Source organism: Cannabis sativa, chromosome 6 (genome assembly GCF_029168945.1).
Source record: "Cannabis sativa cultivar Pink pepper isolate KNU-18-1 chromosome 6, ASM2916894v1, whole genome shotgun sequence".
Lineage (NCBI taxonomy): Eukaryota > Viridiplantae > Streptophyta > Magnoliopsida > Rosales > Cannabaceae > Cannabis > Cannabis sativa.
Genome location: NC_083606.1, coordinates 70,341,993 through 70,366,451, shown reverse-complemented (window position 1 = coordinate 70,366,451; position 24,459 = coordinate 70,341,993). Strand labels below are relative to the sequence as shown.

General features: G+C 28.5%; 2 protein-coding genes across 4 annotated transcripts; one reads left to right on the top strand and one right to left on the bottom strand.

Annotated features, from left to right (window-relative positions):
* The first annotated feature begins 500 nt into the window (after window positions 1–500).
* On the top strand, window positions 501–24,126 carry LOC115724673 (probable caffeine synthase MTL2). Of its 3 annotated transcripts, XM_061117553.1 has the most exons (5): window positions 554–719; window positions 813–1,217; window positions 21,478–21,741; window positions 22,760–23,125; window positions 24,081–24,126. In XM_061117553.1, the coding sequence occupies exons 1-4, from the start codon at window positions 642–644 to the stop codon at window positions 23,111–23,113; spliced, it is 1,101 nt and encodes a 366-aa protein (XP_060973536.1). In that variant the 5' UTR covers window positions 554–641; the 3' UTR covers window positions 23,114–23,125; window positions 24,081–24,126. The 3 variants fall into 3 exon arrangements, with proteins under 3 accessions (XP_060973535.1, XP_060973537.1, XP_060973536.1); XM_061117552.1 differs by lacking the exon at window positions 24,081–24,126 and having other exon boundaries at window positions 501–719; window positions 22,760–23,245; XM_061117554.1 differs by lacking the exon at window positions 24,081–24,126 and having other exon boundaries at window positions 552–719; window positions 21,478–21,633; window positions 22,760–23,245.
* On the bottom strand, window positions 2,488–3,887 carry LOC115723800 (uncharacterized). The gene is made up of 4 exons (XM_061117555.1): window positions 3,720–3,887; window positions 3,109–3,275; window positions 2,907–3,027; window positions 2,488–2,815 (listed from the first exon to the last, which is right to left on the bottom strand). Exons 1-4 carry the CDS (start codon window positions 3,870–3,872, stop codon window positions 2,672–2,674), a joined length of 585 nt encoding a protein of 194 aa, XP_060973538.1. The 5' UTR covers window positions 3,873–3,887; the 3' UTR covers window positions 2,488–2,671.
* Window positions 24,127–24,459: the final 333 nt, after the last annotated feature.

Below are 24,459 nucleotides of genomic sequence, written 5' to 3'. Positions count from 1 at the left end.
AAAAAAAATATTAATCCAACAAAATATATCATTTACAGCATATTTATTATAAAAAAAATATTAATAACATTAATCGATTAACATAATTGGTTATTGCTTACCCAGATATTCTTTATTAAACATAAATATATAGATAAATTGTAAAAATTGTAACTAATTGATATAACAATTAGGGAATTTTGAATTTATATGTATATATTTGGTGCATATTAAATTTTTTAAACACAAGCTTATCAAAATTAAAAAAAAAATAAAAATAAAAATAAATAGGTACATGCACTTTATATTATTACCCATAATACTCTCTTCTTCCTTCTATTCTCTTCTAACTTTACCATGGTGGTCCAATGGTGGCTGAATTTAATTACTAGATTGTGTTTGAGTCAATTGTTCACAGCTTTCTATGGGAATATCTCTTCTTTCAATTTTTATTTTTTTTTTTAAAAAAAAGAAAGAAAGAAATTGTTATAACAAATATTGTATTATCCTCTAACTACTATTATAATTTATTACTATTAACCAAAAAAAAAAAAAGCTACCACTATAAATATAAACACATGATAATTAACCCAATTAAGATTAAATGTATTCTCATTTGAAAATAATAATAATATAGCAAAAGCTATAATAATAACATTACAATGGAAGTAGTAGAGCAAATCCTCCACATGAATGGTGGTGTTGGCCAAACTAGCTACGCAACCAACTCCTCTCTTCAAGTATGTTCATTCAATCTTTCTTTATAATCCTGTTGTTTTAACTTTTACATTGTTAATTAATATTTGCGTTGTTTTGTAATAAAAATATAATAGAGAGAGGTGATATCAAATACGAGACCAACACTAGATGAAAGTATTACAATTTATTGTAATAAAGTGTTGCCAAAGTGTTTGCGAATAGCAGACTTGGGTTGTTCCTCAGGCCCCAACACACTCACTGCAGTCTCCAACATTTTTGACATCATTGAAGCCTCTTGCCAATCCTTGAACATCAACTCACCAACTTTCCAAGTTTTCCTTAATGATCTTCTTGGGAACGATTTCAATGTCGTCTTCCGATCTTTATCGAGCTTCTATGAAAAGCTTAAGAAAGAAAAAGGTGACAAGTTTGGGCCATGCTTTATCACAGCTATGCCAGGGAGTTTCTATGGAAGGCTTTTTCCGAACAATTCCATGCATGTTGTTCACTCTTCTTCCAGTTTGCATTGGTTGTCCAAGGTTTGTTTATTTTAAATTAAATCAAATTTATTACTTTTATCATATTATTGAGTTTGTTCTATGCATAGATGGGCTAAGCCTATAACTACAAGATCCTCAAAGAAGGTCGGTTCTTACACTACAAATTTTTTTACTTTTAATCATAATAAAATTTTTGAGTCTAAGTGAAAAAATTGTGACTAATTATAAATCATTATTCTTATATTGTGACTAAAAGGTCCGTGACATGTATTAGTCACAAAAGTTACAATTTGTTGTAACTAAAACTAAATTGATGACAACTTGTATCTAAATATTATGTTTTAATCAAGTAACATTTTGTTGTGAACAAAAATTATATTTAGCCAAAAATAATTATATTGTGACTAAAAGATTATCACAAAAAATAACTTTTTAATAGTGTAAATTAAAATAGGATAGGCCTGCTGCCTAAAGGCCACCCAGTCTAAGGATAAAAAAAAAATATCTACAAAAGGCCCTAAACTTTCAAGAACACTATTTTAATATATAAATCTTGTTAATATTATTATAAAAGTGTGTGATAGTTGTAGATTTCTATGTCGTTGTGAGTTTAATATTATTACTAGTCAATTTCTTTTTCTTTACCAGACTAGTGAAAATCATAGCTAAAATATTTATATGATTATATTAATATAAGAAATATCAAAAGACTTAGTAATATTTAACATTATTATAATATTTTATACTACTATTTATATAATTATTGAATCTCATATAATTTTATTTAATAATTATTATAAAAAATTATTAATCATTTGTAAGATTAAAATTATCCCTAGAAACTTTAAATACACCAAAAGAATTGGTTGCATAATATATATCCCTATCATATTTTTCGCACTTAAAATAATTTTATTTTGTTTATGATGGAATGCATTTTAATTATTTAATATATTATGTATTTTTTTAAAAATTTTAAATAATTTATACTATCGAAATTATAAGTTTTTTGCTAAAATTGTACCAAACATAGGTTTAGTTTCACATTCATACTCCCATAAACTCGAACCCCCAAGCACTCATTTTTTACATTATATATATATATATATATATATATATATATACTAGGTAGGAGTTACGTGTCGAGGCACGTAAAGATTAGTTTTAGGTAAAGTTTAGTTATTTTTTTTTATTTCTTCTTATTTAGATTGTATGTAAAGGTATGATCATACGAATAATTTGTTTTATCAAATTAATATTTGTGCTATTATAATTGGTTGGTAAAATATAATTAGGTATATATAAATCATAATAAAATAATACTTATTATTTACTTTTAGAAAATTGGGTATATGAAATACTTGCATACACTACTCCATGTAAATCCATAAATAACAAGTCAAGAGAAAGAAAAACAAGCTCAGCAGCAAGAAAAGTCTCAGCACTAAATAAAATAAAATTATTGTAAAAAAAAAAAAAAAGGTAACTTCTTCCTAATCTTCCATTGGTTCAACTGCTTGAATGGTGAACTGATTGTACTTTGAAGTCATTGTTCGGTTTGCATCTACGTACAACTGAATTCTCCATTTTTTGGCTGATAATTGCTTCGTAGTTTTTTGGACAAACAACTTATGTTTCTGTAAAAAAAAAAATGATTAGTTATAAGTTTTAATGTATTTCTATGTACGAAAATGTATAATTTTTACATATTTATTTTTTTATAGTTACCTCGTCCGAATATGATCTTAATTGAACTGCAGTACATGAGAATATGTTTTCTGCAACATCACCGAACATCACAGCATCTAGCAACTCTGTACCATCGTCGAGTTGTACATATGTCCTTGCACTAATAATTTATACAGAATATGTAACGGTTAGTATGAATATGCAAGAAGTTCAAATATTAATTTAGTTATAATGTGCTTACCGTGGTGTAGGAAGACATCTTTTTCCGCATTTTGGATTTTCACAATCTGTTTCTTCGTTGTCGTTGTAGAACATAAGTTTCTTATTACAAAAATCACACGACATGTAATAAAAATCTTGGTTGATATTTTTTAATATGATTTCAGCTTCAATCCAATAATATGCTTTCTGCAAACAAAAAAAAAAAAACTACATATGTAATAGAATTCAATATTATATTAAGTACAAAAAAATCAATGATTTTTAATTAATTTTTTGTGTATATTAATTACAAAAAAAATCAATGACTTTTAATTAATTCAATATTATTAACCTCTTAAAACACATAAAACAAATAAATTTATAATAAAATGGGAGCAATGACAATCGAATATATAAATTTATTTTTCTTGTTCTAGGCTGTTAAATATAATAACCACTAACAAGTAATGTGAAATATGATCAAAATCTCTGCCAAAGAAACAACGGAATATATATGTCGCAATCATAAATATATTACTAAGCAATAATAGTACATTATTGGTGATGTCTCAAGATAGTAATTAGTAATTACTAAGCAATATATATTATACATTTGAAAGTGTTAAGTATTACTATATATTTTCTTTTTACCTGAGTTGGTTTTAATTGCTTTACCAAATCGGTAACTTCGTTGTTCTTAACATATTCTCGTTTTGCAGCAGATGAATTTGGAGAATACTGATATGTAGGTGCTTGAATAATAATATTATTTATGTCTGCTTTGTTATTTTCAGCCCTTGACATTGTAATTTAAATGTTAGCTTACTTATTAAAGTAATAAACAATCAATATTATTTAATCAAAAAATGATATTTAATGAAGGTAAATCAATTTGTTTAAGAGTCGTACCATTGATGAAGAGTAGTTGCTTCATAATTGTCAGGATTGATTTCGATTGTACTTGATTCACGGCTTGACAACGACAGTCCTGTAGGAAAATAATTTTTTCAGAATACTTGAGTGTACGAAATTGATAGAAATATATATGGTAGTAGTTAGTATATAAGTACCTCTCTTAGTTTGAACAATCATCTTTGTTCCCATTATTATTTTTTTCATCTACTTTATTTAATTCAAAGAATTCTGTTAACATAGATTTTTTGTAATGTTCCGAATTAGCAATGTTTGACAGGTCAGAATTTCCTCGGAATGTAACCGTATGCTGATTCTTGAGATGTAAATGCAAGCTATATACTGCTGGGGACATCTCATTTACAATAAATCCGTATATTCTCCACATTGCTTCAGGGGCAGCAATCCATCGAGTATGTCGGAATCGATGTATTTCATCAACTTGTTGGTTGTTTGTTTCGGAGACCAAGTTGAATGCAACACGATCATGGCCTTTGTAAATGTATTTATAGAGATACTTTACCGCCTTCACTGTAGAGCAAATTTCTACATTCATGTGGCAGTCAAATGTGGCAAGGAGATATGGGTTGTAGGGAACAACCCAACGATTGTCTAATGTTGCCCCTCTGACCTTTACGGTCACACCATTATTTGAACGCCTATAAATAGGGAAACAGTCATTTCCAACAGACGTAAATGGAGCATACTTTTTTGGAAAATTATTTTTGCAACGTGGATTCTCCCCCTTCATGCAAACATTTTCCCACTTATTTAGCACCAAAATAACAATATTAAATGAAGACATTCCGAGTCTAGCCCACAACAAAACTCTCATTTCTTACAAATTGAAGATGAAATAGGGTTAAAATTAGCAATCTTACATAAGTTAGCAGACAGTTCTCAAACCTTCTAGATAAAATTTGTGTCTTAATTAAAAAAAAAAAAAAAAGATTATCACCAATGATCTAACATTCCAGTCCACCACGTTAGCTCAACTCTCCAAATTTTTCAGGCCTAAACTCCCATCACCAATATACCGAAATCCATTTATGTGGCTTCTAAATTCTAATACCCTTCTACGAAGAATGTATAAAGAAAGATCAAATTTTAAAAGTGGAGGAGATAAAGAAATAAACAAATGAAATCATTGTTTATGTATATATATATATTTTTGAATAGAAATCATTGTTTATATTTTATTGTTTGATATATTATATAAATAGATATATGAGAAAAAGAGAGATGGGAAGGGGGCGCTGACTGAGCGAACCGTGTCGCGGGTTAGTGGGGCTCCAGGCGGGCTGGGACAGTCATATGGGCTGAAATTGGTGGGCTTTCATTTAATCATTATCCTTCTTTTTTTTTTTTTTTGGTTATGGCTTTCATTTAACAGAATATTGATTTTTTTGGGGTTAAATTTAACAGAATATTCTTTTATTTGTAAAGAATATTCTGTTAAACCAAGAATTGCCGTTACATAGGCACTTTTAATATATAAAGATATAAATACTAGGTGATGGTTACGTGCCAAGCCACGTAGTGTTAGTTTTATTTAATATTTTAGTTTTTTATTTGAATTAATAATTAAAATAGTATAATTATTTGAACGATTTGTTTTATAAAAATAAAATATGTGTCAGTATATTTAGTAAGTAAAATATAGTTGTGTTATAATAATGTATGTTATTAATAGTAAAATGTACATTAATCTTCTAATTGAAAAAAGTTCTATTATCTCATTTCATATCTAATAATAGCTACACAACTATATATTTATAGACTTTCACATTCTTTGCAAATTACTAATAAGCACCAATAATATTTTCATATTCTAATATTTTTCAACCTTGTCCTCTTGGTGGTAAAATTAAAAATAAAACTAAAAATAAGCACAAACATATAAGGTAAATACTAATTACAGTCCATTTTATCTTTTTTTTTAGTGAAAATTACATGAAATATGGGATTTCATAACAAAGTTAGAAAAATATGGCATTTTTAGGTTTGCCACTCTTCTATGGCATTTTTTCACATTTAAAATTTTTTATGGTATTTGATATGCCATATTTTTATAAACTTATTATCCAATCTGTAACGCCCCGATTTCCCGAGACGTCACACTAGCTAGTCCGTTTAAAACCATTTAAGATAAAGACAATAAAAGACTTCTTTAATGAAAAATAACTAAGCATGAGATCTCATTATTTTTAAAACAAAATATTTATTTATTCATAACCTTAAAATATAAAGCTTTACAAAAACTATTTGAATCATAATCCTAAATGAAATATTTTTAAACCAAAACATCGTGACAATCCCCTAACATGTAATCCACGCCTCGAGCTCGCCACCCTCACTATATAGTTTTGCCTTTACCTGCACACAGAGTACCCGTGAGCTAACGCCCAGTAAGAAGAGCTATGTAGGACATAACCCCCCAACTAGATAACATAGTCATAAGTATAACAATATCACAACATCAAATTAATTCATACCATACTTGCATACATATAACAACATGTCATATCACATATTATTCTCACATACAATACAACATCATATCAAAGTGTAATCTTAATGCATGCTATACTCACACACATAACACATAGTATCTTATCGCACATTGTCCTCACATACGATAATCTACTCCCACTCATGTTGATCAGACATGAAGTGTAACTTGCCCTGCCTTGTGCTGTTCTCACACTCGACATCCAATAGGGCAATCCCTTATCACAAGTTGTACTCACCCATGAAAGGATAACCTGCAAGTAAACCCATACAAGCAGCCAAAAATATATCCTGCAGTGCTATGCTCACACCGACGAGAAAACCTATCCTATAAGTGCTATCCTCACACAAACAGTCAAAAGCCTTATCACTATCACACACTAATAACATTAACATAAAACAACAATCTACCATAAAACATGTAAATACAAACCCATAATACAATTGTATGTTTCAACATACACCACATTACCTGAGATGTCCACTCTTCTTACCTCAGTTGTTAAGAACACCTTCTTGCTACTCCAAGCACCTCAATAAATTTTCTTGTCGAGGACAAGATCCTCAAATCCCACTGCTTAAGACTTGTTATCTCGTCACTACTACCTATAACAACACATGGTTCAAGGCCCTAACATTAAAATTCGTACTCTTACAGTACAGCAGAAAGATCACTATTTTTGACCAACAAATATGTGAAAGTTCTCTTCATAAAAATTATAGAAAATTTCATTATCTTTCTAATGATATAAAGATCATTAAAAATGGATTAAAACTGAGGGAGTTATGAATTTTTTACTGAAACTATTTCTGAGAAAGAATATGGAGTAACGAATTACACAACTTAGCAAAAATACAAACTTTTGACATTGAATGGTTCAGAACTAGAAGATAACATCTTCATCAAAGTTTTAGGAAATTAAATTCCCTTTCCAATGATACCAAAATATTTGAAATTGGAATTATATTCAAAGAGATATTATAATTTTACCAAAACAGTTTTGCAAGAACAAGATTCAAGAAACGAATCACATGATATTGAATAAAACTAACTTTTTGACATAGTATGACTTCGAATTAACAAAAAGTTTCTTCATAAAACTTATGGGAAATCGAATAAGCTTTCCAACGATATAAAAATCTCTAAAAACGGATCAATATCAAGAGATATCATCACTTTACTGAAACTTGTTTTTCTGAAAACGAAAAAATATAATAGATCCGAACCCTAGATAACATTTAGCATTATTGAGCAAGAAAATATTTCATACCTCTTCACATATTTCTATTCAATGTCTCAAGCCCGCAAGCCTTGATTATAAATCCAAAACTTTAAGAATGAAGGTAGAAAATAAGAAGAATTGTGGAAGGTTTGAGAGGAGCAAACATGAAGAAGAATGAGGCTTTGACTAATTGGTTTGGAGAGGAAAAATAAAACTATGATAGTTTAGGGTTTTATAAAAAGATTATGAGATATCGTATTCTGATAGGTTTAGGTTAACTAAAAATAATAATATATAATAAAATGCTAAAATATTATTAAATCAACAAATATCTAAATTTTTAAATTTTAAAAGTAAGCCCTTTATTTCGTAACTTTAGCCTCAGTTTTCACCTAGAAAAATTCCGAATTATGATATAACTATTTCTACAAAATTTATAGATCTTTGAATTATCTTTCCAACGCCACTGGAATCACCTTAATCGGAGCTCTAAAACTCTAGATATGATCATTTTAGTAAAACAGTTTTTAATCCTGCGAATTTATCAAAACCTACGAATTTTTGTGACATTAATTCCATTATAATGTTATTTAATGCACTTCATACAATAGATTAAACCCACTAAATAATCTACAAAACTCTAATAGACTTTCATTTTGGGCTTTAATTGAGTAATTATCCTAATTCGTAAAAACACCATAATTTTACCTTGACACTTACTATAATTTCAACTATGTTTAGAAATCTATCAATACTATTCTAAGCAATAGTCTCTATTCACTATTAGTAGAAATAAATGAATATTTATTCTCACACAAATTGTATAACAAATAAAATTTAAAATATATGTATATTTTTTTACCGGGTATTACATTCTACCCTCCTTAAAGAAATTTCGTCCTCGAAATGTAACTACCAAATACACGAGGGACTTCATGTTTGTCACCACTTATTACATGACCTCCTTATCTACCTTATGGACCCAACAAATATGTACTTAACTTTTATCTTATTGGTCAAACTACAACACATATAACATATACAACCTAATTTAAGTATTGTTATTCCTTTATATATTACTTAAATAACAAACATACTCCATCACAATACTTACATATACGTGCTTTAAATACATAAATTTTGCAATAACATGCTCGCAATTTTATATAAAAAAAAACTCTTCTCTTATGAACATCCTTATATGCCACTTGAGAACACATTATACAATACAAAAATAACAAACAACAAGGAGTAGGGTAGAAGAACTTATGCAAACTTCTCTTTAATTGTTCCCAATCTTTCATTGAATGTTAATTTTTTTTTTTAACTTAATTTCCTCCATAAAGCTACAATTCCGTTATTATAGTTACGTAGCATAATTATTAAGAATGTTGCCCTACACATAACGATCCAATATATCATCAACAAACCGATGTCATTCAAACAGACCACATGTCTTCTATAAATTACATGAACTACATGTAAGCTAAAGATCGTTAAAGGTCTTCTTACACATGCGAGCTAGCCAATATATAGGCTTAGAAGCATACAAGTTAACATACTCTCAGGAATGAGCTACATGCATATCACTATAAAAGAAACATTTACTAATCCATCCAACTAATGAAATATGAATAAAATTTTCTATCAAAATCACTCTTTCTAAGAATAACTCGAGAACGAAAATCGCTTAATCCAATTCTCATATATATTTTTCTTTACTCGCTTAATCATATACCATTTATTTGTACTAAACGAAACCATTACATATATGTAGGGATCACAACCCTAACATCATACTCATAGCACAATCATAGCAATAACATATAAAAATTATTTCAATCATATCATGTCTTTACCATAACATTGGCATATCATAGTCATTCCTTACATAACCTGGGCCTAGCCTGGCCTTACAATATCCTGGGCCTAATCTGCCCATATAATAACCTGGGCCTATGTAGCCCTACCATTGTTATAAGATAGGGTATCTCTATATTCAACAGTAACATCACTGTATCATACCCCACTATAACAATGTCATACACGAATCAGACAAATGTAGGGTAGGGTATCTCTACATTCAACGGCCTTATCCCGTATCATACCCCACCATAATAATTTCAAACACGACTCAGAAAAATGCAGGGTAGGGTATCTCTACATTCAACGGCCTTACCCCGTATCATACCCCACCATGGTCCCTCACTTTACCTGAGACGTTAGCATACAACTTGCAGCATACAACACACAATATATGAATGCAACATACAACATATACAAGTCAAAACAAACCTAATCAATATATCAATTCATAAACTCATATTGTGTCCATACCACACATTCTCAGTACCACATACATATTCATAATAACAAAGCATAAACCATATTCCAATACATAAAGAGTTTAAATTTATGCAAATAAACACAAACAAAACTATCTAATTTCCTTACGAATCACGGGGCTACTGACTGTCACAATCTATTCTTCTATTATAACCTTAATGATTAGATTTCACCCTTAACCAAAATTCAACTTAATTATCTCTAATAAAAGAGTAGAGCTTAAAATTATCTATCCATTAACACTTAAAAAAATTAAACTTAAGAACGTACCAATAGTTATATATGTCTAATTTATTAAACCTGAAACATACACTCTCGTTAGAAATACTAATATAACAACTAAATTCTCTTTTTTTTTTCCTAACATACTCTATTCCAATCTGCTTATAACACAATTTCTTTTGAAAAATACTCTTCTTATGCTCCTTATTTATGAAAATAAGTACAACTTATCAAAAAATCAAACTTAAATTACGTAATATAGCAATACCTTGAAACATTTTCTTAATTTTTTTTTTCTTCCAAAAATATCTCATTGATCGAATCCTACCCATAAAATTTTAAAACATAATCTTCTAAACACAAAGAAAACTTCTAGTTACACTGAAGATGTAACGCAACATAAAATATGTAAGACTAACATGAACAGATTAACTAAAACTTACAGTACACTGAGTCGAGCTCGTCTTGTGGCAATGAACTTTACATGTTAGGGTCAACCACATCCTTTAGGACCGTATTGCTCTGATACCATATTGTAACGCCCCGATTTCCCGAGACGTCACACTAGCTAGTCCGTTTAAAACCATTTAAGATAAAGACAATAAAAGACTTCTTTAATGAAAAATAACTAAGCATGAGATCTCATTATTTTTAAAACAAAATATTTATTTATTCATAACCTTAAAATATAAAGCTTTACAAAAACTATTTGAATCATAATCCTAAATGAAATATTTTTAAACCAAAACATCGTGACAATCCCCTAACATGTAATCCACGCCTCGAGCTCGCCACCCTCACTATATAGTTTTGCCTTTACCTGCACACAGAGTACCCGTGAGCTAACGCCCAGTAAGAAGAGCTATGTAGGACATAACCCCCCAACTAGATAACATAGTCATAAGTATAACAATATCACAACATCAAATTAATTCATACCATACTTGCATACATATAACAACATGTCATATCACATATTATTCTCACATACAATACAACATCATATCAAAGTGTAATCTTAATGCATGCTATACTCACACACATAACACATAGTATCTTATCGCACATTGTCCTCACATACGATAATCTACTCCCACTCATGTTGATCAGACATGAAGTGTAACTTGCCCTGCCTTGTGCTGTTCTCACACTCGACATCCAATAGGGCAATCCCTTATCACAAGTTGTACTCACCCATGAAAGGATAACCTGCAAGTAAACCCATACAAGCAGCCAAAAATATATCCTGCAGTGCTATGCTCACACCAGCAGCAGAAAACCTATCCTATAAGTGCTATCCTCACACAAACAGTCAAAAGCCTTATCACTATCACACACTAATAACATTAACATAAAACAACAATCTACCATAAAACATGTAAATACAAACCCATAATACAATTGTATGTTTCAACATACACCCTGTGCACAGATGTCCACTCTTCTTACCTCAGTTGTTAAGAACACCTTCTTGCTACTCCAAGCACCTCAATAAATTTTCTTGTCGAGGACAAGATCCTCAAATCCCACTGCTTAAGACTTGTTATCTCGTCACTACTACCTATAACAACACATGGTTCAAGGCCCTAACATTAAAATTCGTACTCTTACAGTACAGCAGAAAGATCACTATTTTTGACCAACAAATATGTGAAAGTTCTCTTCATAAAAATTATAGAAAATTTCATTATCTTTCTAATGATATAAAGATCATTAAAAATGGATTAAAACTGAGGGAGTTATGAATTTTTTACTGAAACTATTTCTGAGAAAGAATATGGAGTAACGAATTACACAACTTAGCAAAAATACAAACTTTTGACATTGAATGGTTCAGAACTAGAAGATAACATCTTCATCAAAGTTTTAGGAAATTAAATTCCCTTTCCAATGATACCAAAATATTTGAAATTGGAATTATATTCAAAGAGATATTATAATTTTACCAAAACAGTTTTGCAAGAACAAGATTCAAGAAACGAATCACATGATATTGAATAAAACTAACTTTTTGACATAGTATGACTTCGAATTAACAAAAAGTTTCTTCATAAAACTTATGGGAAATCGAATAAGCTTTCCAACGATATAAAAATCTCTAAAAACGGATCAATATCAAGAGATATCATCACTTTACTGAAACTTGTTTTTCTGAAAACGAAAAAATATAATAGATCCGAACCCTAGATAACATTTAGCATTATTGAGCAAGAAAATATTTCATACCTCTTCACATATTTCTATTCAATGTCTCAAGCCCGCAAGCCTTGATTATAAATCCAAAACTTTAAGAATGAAGGTAGAAAATAAGAAGAATTGTGGAAGGTTTGAGAGGAGCAAACATGAAGAAGAATGAGGCTTTGACTAATTGGTTTGGAGAGGAAAAATAAAACTATGATAGTTTAGGGTTTTATAAAAAGATTATGAGATATCGTATTCTGATAGGTTTAGGTTAACTAAAAATAATAATATATAATAAAATGCTAAAATATTATTAAATCAACAAATATCTAAATTTTTAAATTTTAAAAGTAAGCCCTTTATTTCGTAACTTTAGCCTCAGTTTTCACCTAGAAAAATTCCGAATTATGATATAACTATTTCTACAAAATTTATAGATCTTTGAATTATCTTTCCAACGCCACTGGAATCACCTTAATCGGAGCTCTAAAACTCTAGATATGATCATTTTAGTAAAACAGTTTTTAATCCTGCGAATTTATCAAAACCTACGAATTTTTGTGACATTAATTCCATTATAATGTTATTTAATGCACTTCATACAATAGATTAAACCCACTAAATAATCTACAAAACTCTAATAGACTTTCATTTTGGGCTTTAATTGAGTAATTATCCTAATTCGTAAAAACACCATAATTTTACCTTGACACTTACTATAATTTCAACTATGTTTAGAAATCTATCAATACTATTCTAAGCAATAGTCTCTATTCACTATTAGTAGAAATAAATGAATATTTATTCTCACACAAATTGTATAACAAATAAAATTTAAAATATATGTATATTTTTTTACCGGGTATTACACAATCCCATATTTTATGTTTATGTTTTTAGCTTAATTAGTTTTATTTATTTTTTAATTTATTTTACACTTACATTTTAGGGTTTCTTTTTATTTGAAAAATTTACACCAAATAGTACATTTTTTTTCAAACATTACATTTTTAATTTGACAAGAACATTTTACTTTTATACTTTTATTAATTTTTTTTCTTTTTTACTTATTGAAACTTCAAAAAGTTTTTTTTTTTTTGTCTTTTTTATATATTTTTTAGTCAATTTTGGCTCTCTTTTTTCTTTTCAACTTTTAAGTCAGTTCCTACTTTTTTTTTTCTTTCTTTCGCTTATCTCTCTCTATTTTTTTTTTTCTAATTTCTCTTTGTGTCTCTTTTTTTTTTAATTTTTTTTCTCAACCTAATTTTTTTCTCTTAATATATATAATAAGTGGACATTTTTATATTTCATTTTTTTTTTACAAAAATTAAACTTGTTTTTTTTATTTAAACTACTATTTTTTTTTTGTTAAAAACTAATTATTCCATTAAAAACAGCAGAAAAAAAAAACCAGTTTCATCAACATCATCCTGAAAATAAAAAAAACAATATAAAAAATCATAATCTAAAAAGAATCCAAACTTTAAAAACTAGTTTCATCAACATTAAAAGAAACTAATAATTTCATTTAAAGAATACAAAAAATAGTTTCATCAACAAGATAATGAAAAAAAATTACAATCTAAAGACGATACTAACTTTAAAAACCAGTTTCATCAATATTAAAAGAAACGAATTATTTCATTAAAAGAGGCAAAAAAAAAAAAATAGTTTCATCAATAACATAATAAAAAATACACAATGCCTAATAACTAAACTTTTACAAATTAACGATACTAAATTTAAAAACCAGTTTCGAACATATAAATTTTATATCAATACCTAATAATCAAACTTTTAACTTCATTCTTTATTTTGGCATTTAATTTTTTATTTGCTTGCTCAAAAATTAGAGTTAATTTAAACATACAATATGCAACAAATATAACAAAGAGAATCATAAATTAAAATCAAAGAGAAAAAAAGAAACAAAGAAAATTAAAGAGACAAAAGTGCAATAAAAATCATAAAAGAATAACAAAAAAAAAACAGTGGAATGTGAGAAACCAGTTAGTAAAACAACCAAAATAAAAATAAACAAATAAAAACCAGTTTCTTGAAATAAATTAATAAAAAATTGAATAAAAATCAATTATGAACAACAATAAAAAAAAAAATAGTTATAAAAACTAGTTACTTAAAAAAACCAGTTATGAAAATAATTAAATAATATGTGTGTCAGAAACTGATTAATTAAAATAAAATAAAAATTGTTGTTCAAATATCATACAATAATAAAACTGGTTTTATACAAACTAAAAAATATATAATAATATCATAAAAATTGAGCAACCCCATTACAGAACAGTTAAAACTCCGTGAAACCGGTTTCGACATGTGAAACCAGTTTTGACGTTATAAAAAATCATAACAAAATACAAATGTTAATAATAAAGTTAATTGAAACCAGTTTCATCAGACAATCAAATAAAAACATACACACACACACAAATATACAAAAAAAAAAAAAATACTAATCACAAATATAATCAAAACAACACATAATGCCTACCAATAATTTAACAACAAAATATAAGTGTAAGTTTCCAACCTAGAAACAAAATAATAAAAAAAAATAACTTGAAAAAAAATTCTAATAATATAATGAAACTATTTTTTTTATTCTTTTAATGAAATTAATAGTTTCTTTCAATGTTGATGAAAAGAAACTGATTTTTAAAGTTTATATTATCTTTAGATTATAATTTTTTATATTGTTTTTTCTTCAGGATGATGTTGATGAAACTGGTTTTTTTTTTTTTTTTCTGCTTCTTTTAATGAAATAATTAGTTTTTAACAAAAAAACAAAGAAAAAAAATAGTAGTTTAAATAAAAAAAATAAGTTTAATTTCTGTAAAAAAAAATAATATCTATAGTTGAGATTATTTTTTATTTATTTTAGTATTTTATTTTTTAAAAAAAGAAAAAATAAATAAAAAGAAACACAAATTTAAAGTTTTTTATGGCATTCCTCAAGACTTTTTCCCATATTTGTAAGTTTTTTAAAAAAATGCCATATTTAGTGTAATTAAGTTTTTATGCCATATATATCAAAACTTATCTTTATTTTCCCATATTTTTGTAAATAGCCCTTTTTTTTATTACTTTTTTAAGCCTAAGCCCAAAAATTTCTAAGCCAACACAATCAATCTTCTTTTATATTATCTTTTCTAAATATTTTATCTATATTTTTCTTTTTTAAAAAATAAATAAAAAAATTATTAATATTCTCCCAAGATAGGTTTGTTAGAGAGATATGTGGCTAAGATGATTTTTTTAATTTAAAAAGAGATTATTAATATTTAAAAGATTGTTTATTTAAAAGATTGTTTAATTTTTTGGGTTTAATTATTGGGTTTATTTTTTAACGGGAGATCAAACCTAATCGTTAAATTTAACAGAATATTCTTTTATTTTTAAGTATATTCTGTTAAACCAAGAATGTTAAACCAAGAAATGCCGTTAGATAGGCACTTTTAATATATAAAGATATATTAAGGGTATTGACGGTGCGGGTTATAATTTTTTTTTTAAAACCAAACCGCATATGTGGTTTTTGTATTTTCTCAAACCCTAACCGTACTGCGAGATCTTAAAATTGTAAAAACTATATTGCGAAAATATGGTGTTGTGCGGTGCGGTTTGAGCAGTTTACACTATCATTATTATCAAATATTATAATAAAAATTCAAAATTAAATCTAATAAAATTTTAACAATACAAAAAAAAAATCTTATTAAAGTTTTAACATCATAACATATATACTAATCATCAACTCATTATATTGATCAATTGTCTCTAAAAAATAATGTAATATACACATATATTTATTCTTATATGAAAAAAAAATCATATTGTAAAAATTCGTAACTTTATACTATATAGTGCAGTGCGGTTCGAACCGTAATTATTAAATTCAAAACTATACGCAGCGCACCGCGCAGTTTGACAAAAATACAAACTACAACTGCACCACAAAAAATTTCAAATTGCATTTTTTATGCGGTGTGATGCAATTTGTATGGTGTGAGTAGTTTGATAATACCCCTAATATATATAAGCCCCTAAATATATATATATATATATATATAGGAGAATTATGTGCATAGAATAACATGTAAATTTTAATTTGTCATAATCGATTATTTAAAATTTATTAAAAAATTTTAAACTATTTTAGAATCTTTAGCTTGAAAAAGTAACATTAGATTTCGTCTAAGAAAAATACACTACAAAAAATTATACTTTCAACAACAAAACTTGTGACTAATTAGTAAAAAAATTGTGACTAATTATAAATTATTATTCCTATGTTGTGACTAAAAGGTCCGTGACTAAAGGTATTAGTCACAAAATTAAAATTTGTTGTGACTAAATGTATTTTTAATCACAATACTTGTTATGACTAAAACTAAATTAGTAACAACTTGTAACTAAATACTATGTTTTAGTCAAAAGTAACATTTTGTTGTGACTAAATTAAAGTCACATTTAGTCGTAAAAAAATTATATTGTGACTAAAAAATTGTCACTAAAAGTTACAATTTTTTATAGTGATAAATGATACATAAGTGAATGAAACTTAGGTATATATATATGACAAATAACCCATAAATGAAGAGCAAAACTATTCTATCTAGTCATAATTGACCGGAGAAAAAATATAAAGAATTTATTTATCTTTTTCTTTTTTTTTTATATATATATATAGATTTAATGACACCAATATAATATTTATCTAATTACTAAAATTTCATTATAAAGTTATGGCTTAGTAGCTACTTTGTGTAATATATAAATCCCACAAACCACTCAGAGCAATGTGAGACAAATCCACACATTTTTTTTAGATTTATTCACACTAAAATAATATTTAATATATATAAAAAAAAAACTTATTTATCCTACTTTATAATAATTTTCTAATAAATTGGCCATTCTAATATATGGTCACAAAATCATTTTTATTTAATATAAAAAAAATAATATTTGAATAATTATTTGAAGAAAAGAATGTGAGTGTTTTTATGATTAAATGATAGAAGGATTTTATGGTAATTAAAAAAACTTCAAGATATTTTTGTAATTTAATATTAAAAGGTCCAAATAAGCATTCTCACTTTTATATAGGTTAGAGATAGATTCTTAAAATGTATATTGTCACTACTTTTCTATTCTAATAAAAACTAAACACAATTTTATAAAAATAATAATTGCTAAAGTTTTTATACGGGTGATGAGAATCATGTGGTTCCATCTCAAAATCAATTGGCCGTTATGGGTGGAGTAACCCATGTTCTTATATATGACTCAATACTTTTATATTTAATCTATGTGCGACAATGTTCTCCAATATCCCCCCTCAAGATGGATGGTTGCTATTTTTGCTCACCAATCTTGAATCACCTTTCTATTTGCTCGCTTATTTTTGTTCGGATCTCAACCGTCTTTGCACCATTTGGATCTCGTGCGGCTGGCTAACCGTTTGGATAGGTGTGGATCGAAAGCCCACTAAGGATATGGCTCTGATACCATGATGAGAATCATGGGGTTCCATCTCAAAACCAATTGGTTATGAGTGGAGTATCCCATGTTCTTATATATGGCTCAATACTTTTACATTTAATCTATGTGCGTCTTTGCACCATTTGGATCTCGTGCGGCTGGCTAACCGTTTGGATAGGTGTGGATCGAAAGCCCACTAAGGATATGGCTCTGATACCATGATGAGAATCATGTGGTTCCATCTCAAAACCAATTGGTTATGAGTGGAGTATCCCATGTTCTTATATATGGCTCAATACTTTTACATTTAATCTATGTGGGACAATGTTCTCCAATAACGAGAGACCAAATTACTAGTCGAATATATAATTTTTGTGGTGCAGAATACTATACCAAGAAAACAATTCAATCAATGCAGTCAAGAGAATTAGAATGACCAAGCTAAAATCAAAATAAGAAGAGAGTGAGAGATTAATATGATAAAACAACCTTCAACAATGGTTGGTTTCTTTATTGAATCTCCAAAGAGATTTTACAATTCGAGACAAGATCCATTAGCCTAACACGTACCGTTATAATTTAGCTCACATGAGAGAGAGGCATTAGTGAAATACACAATACACTCTTTAACACTCCCTCCAACTCTCTCATATCAAACTTTTAAGTTCAGTACAAAAATCAGTAATGGTGATAGGCTTCTATATATAGTACTCGAACTAGGAAACATAACAGGAAACTAACTAGATGCAACGTACTATTAAGTGCCTAGACATGTCAACAAGACATGTGCACAAATTTGTCTGAGTAGCTGAACCACACTGCAACATTTATCAATGTTTAGGAGTTTAAGACAATGTTTAAACTTTTGTAAGGTCACACTCTTGGTCAGCATATCAGCAACCATTGTCTTTAGTATTGAACTTCTTGGCTTGAACTTGATTTTTGGCAACAACGTCTCTTATAAAATACTACGTACTTGATGTCTATATACTTTGATCTTTCATGGAGCATAGGGTTTTTAATGAAGGGCAGAGCACTTTGAATATCACAGAAGATGTCCACAATTTCTGCCTGAAACTAATCTCTTGAGTTAAACCCTTCAACCACAGAGCTTCCATGAAGGCTTCAGCTGTTGCCATGTACTCAGCTTTAGTAGTTGAGAGGGAAACTACCTTTTGCATATTAGACTTTCAACTCACTATGTTTCCTCACACACAAAACACTGAACCAGTGAGTTATTTCCTTGTGTCTATATTGGCTCCATAATTAGTGTCAACATAGCCATACACTTCAGCTTGTTGACCTGATTTTCTTCTAAAAACATGTCCCAAATCTGTTGTCCCTTGGACATATATCAGAATCCATTTGAGAGCTTTCCAATGATCCTCTCCAGGATCAGTCATGTACCTACTAACAACACTTAAGGCTTGCATTAGATCTGGTCTAGTACAAACCATAGAATACATCAAGTAATTGCCTAATATATATTAGCATAGGGTACCTTTTCCATAGCTTTCCTATTTTTCTTTGTTTGTGGACACTGAGTTTGAAACAATTTGACATGTGTAGCTAGAGGAGTGGCTACACCTTTGGCCTTGTTTGTCTTGAACTTTTATAGTACTTTATCTAAGTACTTCTTCTAATGCAGTTTGATTATACAGCTGGTTATGGTCTTTCAACCTCAATTCCCAAAATTTTCTAGGCCATGCCATGGTCTTTCATCTCAAAACTTGCAACTTTAGCTTGTTAATCTCTATCAGCTTATCCTCTTTCTTGATTTTTTTCTCTGGTTTACTTGTTCATTATGTAGTAGCATTCAGACTTGTAATGCCCTTCTCTTTTACAGTAATTGCAAAATTTCCCTTGTTTGAATTTAGACTTTGGTTTATGGTTGTTGTGACCTTTGTTGCCATTGTTTCCTTTTCCATGTCCTTGATCTTTTCTGAATTTCTTTTGAGTTCAAGGCTACTTTAACTTCTGTCATTGTGAGAGTATCTTTTCCATACAAGATTGTGTCTACAAAATGTTCATAAGATGTGGGCAAAGAACTGAGTAGGATTATACCTTAGTCCTCTATTTCAAGCTTGACTCCTGTGTATTCCAAGATAATTTTATTGAAATCAACAACATTTTTGAGTTCTTTAGCATCAATATCCATCCGTATAGTATACATCTCTATCTTCAAATTTAAGTTGTCTGCCAAGTATTTCTAAAAGAAAACTGATATTTTAACTGACGCGAATGCTCCACAAACTAATTGTTGTTTCTTCATTTGACACTTCTCAAAGAACTTCACCCTAAGACTGAGTAAAAATATACTATGAACCTTTACTTCGATAGTACTGAACTTGCCATCATTATCTTCTTCATTGTTTATTGCATGTAGGCCGGCCCTGAAAATTTATGGGCCCAAGACGAATTAAATTTTGGGGCCCTCAAAAATATATCAAAAAAAAAGTGTCATGGGATTTGAACCCATGACCTTGGACATCATGTCCTCCACCTCAACCAACTAAGCTATAAATATTTGTTGTTTATATTACACTTAAATTTTTCTTAAATAAAAGCCTAATAATATTTTTTATTTTTTTATTTTGGGCCCCCGAAAAGTGTGGGCCCTAGGCACGGGCCTAGCCCGCCTATGCCTAGGGCCGGCCCTGCATGTAGCTTTGGATCAATGGCTTCATAAAGCCTTTGTATGCACTAAGAGTGCTTTCATTTTAATTCTCCATAGAGAACGAAGTCATTGTGGCCTGTGAATTTATCAACTTTGAACTTTACACAGTCATTCTTGAAGCTTTCTTCAATTCTTGCACCAGGTTCTTTTGATGATTCGAGCATTGAGCTCAGAATCCACTTGTGGTGTAGAACACTATACCAATACAAGAACATAATTCAATCAAAGAGAATGAGAATCAAACTAAACAATAAAACTAAAATAATATATAGACAGAGAGATTGATCATATATATGAGAAAACAGCCTTCATCAATGGCTGGTTTCTTTATTTAATCTCCAAAGGGATTTTACAATCTGAGACAAGAGAGATTAGCCTAGCGCCATTACAATTCAGTTCACATGCGAGGCAACGATCAAATACACAATACACTCTTTAACAGTCCTCTAACTCTCATATTACACTTTTAAGTTGAGTACAAAAATGAATAGTAGTTATAGGAATCTATCACAATAAAAAATTTTACTTTTAGTCACAACAAAATTTGTAACTAAAAGTAAAAAAGTTATGACTAATTATAAATTATCATTCTTATATGGTGACTAAAACGTCCGTAGCTAAAAGTATTAGTCACAAAAATTACAATTTCTTATGATTAAATGTATTTCTAGTCACAATAATACTTATGGTAATAACTAAAACTAATTAAAACACAGTCACAACTTGTAGCTAAATACTATATTTATTTATTTATATATTTATTTATTGAATTTCACTAGTAATACTAATGATCAATTACACATATAAATATTAATATAAAATATAAATTAAGGTTCCAAAAGGGTTAGTTGATGATCAAACTGGAGAAGCACATAACAAAGGAAACATTTACATTACGAAGACAAGTCTTGCTGTGGTGTTCAAATCATATTTGGATCAATTTCAAAAGGATTTCACAAATTTCTTAAGATATCGTTCAGAGGAAATGGTGAGTGGTGGTATCATGATATTAACATTCCTTGGAAGTATTCAAAGTAATTCTCCTAAGAGTATTTATGAAATACTGGGAAGGACACTGAATGACATGGTCAAAGAGGTATATTTTATTTATTAATTTACATTAATATTTTATTAAAAAAATTAAAAAAACATACATATCTCTATTCTATATAAAATATGGCTATATAACAGAAATTTTAGTTTATGAAAAATTATTGGGTGACTTTTTTTTAAATAAAAAAAATAATAAATTATTAGATATTGTCACGTAAAGGGTCAGCATATATGTAGTTAGTTAACCCTTTGTGTTGCAATTAATAATAAATTAATTTTAATAATTATCACTATATTGAATATTATTAATTTTAAAATTATGATACAAAAAACTAAAAACTAAAATAAATTAACATACGTGACTTGACATGTTGCATCTATCTAGTATATATATATATCACTACAAGAAATGTCACTTCGCTACTGTGCTGGTAAAAGTAAATTTTACCAGCACATTTCGCAAACTGTACTAGTAAAGAGGTCAAAGTTTTATCAGCGTACATTTGCAGTGGTTAAAATCTAACTTTTACCAACGCATTTACGCGCTGGGAAAAGTCATTTTTGCCAGCGCTTTTTATTTTATGCTGGCAAAAGTTCTAATACCAACATTGATTTGCCAACCCTCTTTTGCCAACACATCACAAGTAAATTCTATTTTACCAGCGCAATACCAACTTTTGTCAGCACAAAAATGTGCTGGCAAAAGTGACATTTCTTGTAGTGTATGTATATAAATAGTTGTTAATAGTAACCAGACATTTTAGGGAAATCGATTATGTTTTTCACATTTTTTTATATGTAATTTTTATCCATAAAATAATTTTTTTGGAAAAAAAAAAAAAGTATGTATTTACACACATAAACACATATAAAATGTGTAAAATGTGTAATTTCCATTTTCACTAATTTATTGTTTGTGTGCCATCTGATCTACTAAACAATTGACTATATATATCTACATATGTCTATACATGTTAATTACTAAATATTACATATTAATTGTAATATTATTAAATAATTAAATGAATATACATACATATATATGACCTGTATTATTTCAGAATATAATTGAAGCAAAATGCCTGGATGATTACAACGTGCCATTATATTTTCCAAGTGCAAGAGAAGTGAAAAGTTTGATTGAAAAAGAAGGATCTTTCTGTATACAGAAGCTTAATACTTTCGAAATAGCTTGGGATGCAGGCTTCACTACTATTAATAATAATGAAAAACACAAAAGTGGGAAATATGTTTCTGATTACATAAGAGCAGTTATGGAGCCTATTTTGGTGAAACAATTTGGAGAAACTATAATGGATGAATTATTTGATAGGTTTGCTAATAAGGTCAATGAGTCTATGGCCAATGAAAAATGGAACCATGTGAACTTGGTCATATCCTTGATAAAGAATTAGTAGTGATGCTTAGCCCTAGAATTATTAATCTAGCTTCATTTTGGAGAACTTTGTTACTTCAAGAATAAATAGTTGGATGTACTTTTTTTTTCTAGTATTATTGCTTATTAATAAATTAGTTACTTGCAGTTATGATAACTTTGCAAATTTTTCTCTAAATGGTTTTTGTCATAAACATTTCGAATTCTTATAATTCTTCATTACACGTATTCCCTCAACATATATCCCACCTGAGGTTTAATTATATGAAGAAGATGAATATGATTATGATATATGCATATATTTTTTTGTTTGATGAATAAGATGAATTTCATTACTCCAACAATCAATTTGTACAACTCTACAAGCATTCTCAACTAAAAAGGAGAGGACCTTAAAATACTATACTATTTACAATGAATAGTGATGGACAATGGTCTTGCTACGATCCTATCAAATTTTACGATTTTTTGAGATGTGTAAAATTTTACGATTTTTTGAGATGTGTAGGGTGAGATTTTAGGAAAATAATAACCAGTGTAACAGTAAGGAAAATTTTGTTAAAATTTACCCCGAAAACTATAACGTTTTCAAATTTTAATTAGGGAGGTTATTTTAACCAAATTTAACGAAAAAAAAAACAATCTGCATATCCACGTCTTAGTAGTATAAAATAATTGTGACTTGTGGGAAAAAATATTTTGAGATGGGTCCGAGTCACATTTCACAAAAGGGTATCACTATCAGAAATGTGAGATTTTTAATATTTCGATAAAAATAATTGTTAGTACTTGAAAATTAATTTTTCTCTCAACATGACCAATAGAAAAGTGATGAACAATGGTCATGGCTACGACCCTATCAAATTTCATGATTTTTTGAGATGTGTAGGGTGAGATTTTAAGATAATAATAACCATTGTAACAGTAAGGAAAAACTTGTTAAAAATTTACGCTGAAAAATAGAATGTTTTTAAATTTTTAATTAGGGGGTCATTTTAACCAAATTTAACGCGAAAATAATCTTCATATTCACATCTTAGTAGTATAAAATAATTGTAACTGGTGGGGGAAAATATTTTGAGATGGGTCCGAGCCACATTTCACAGCCACATTTCACAAAGGGATATCACTATCAGAAATGTGAGATTTTCACTATTTCGATAAAAACAATTGTTAGTGCTTGAAAACTAATTTTTCTCTCAACATGACCAATAGAAAAGTGATGCACAATTAATGGTCATGGCTACAGCCCTATCAAATTTCACGAGTTTTTGAGATGTGTAGGGTGAAAATTTAAGAGAATAACAACTAGTGTAATAGTAAGGAAAAACTTGTTAAAATTTATACCAAAAACTAGAATGTTTT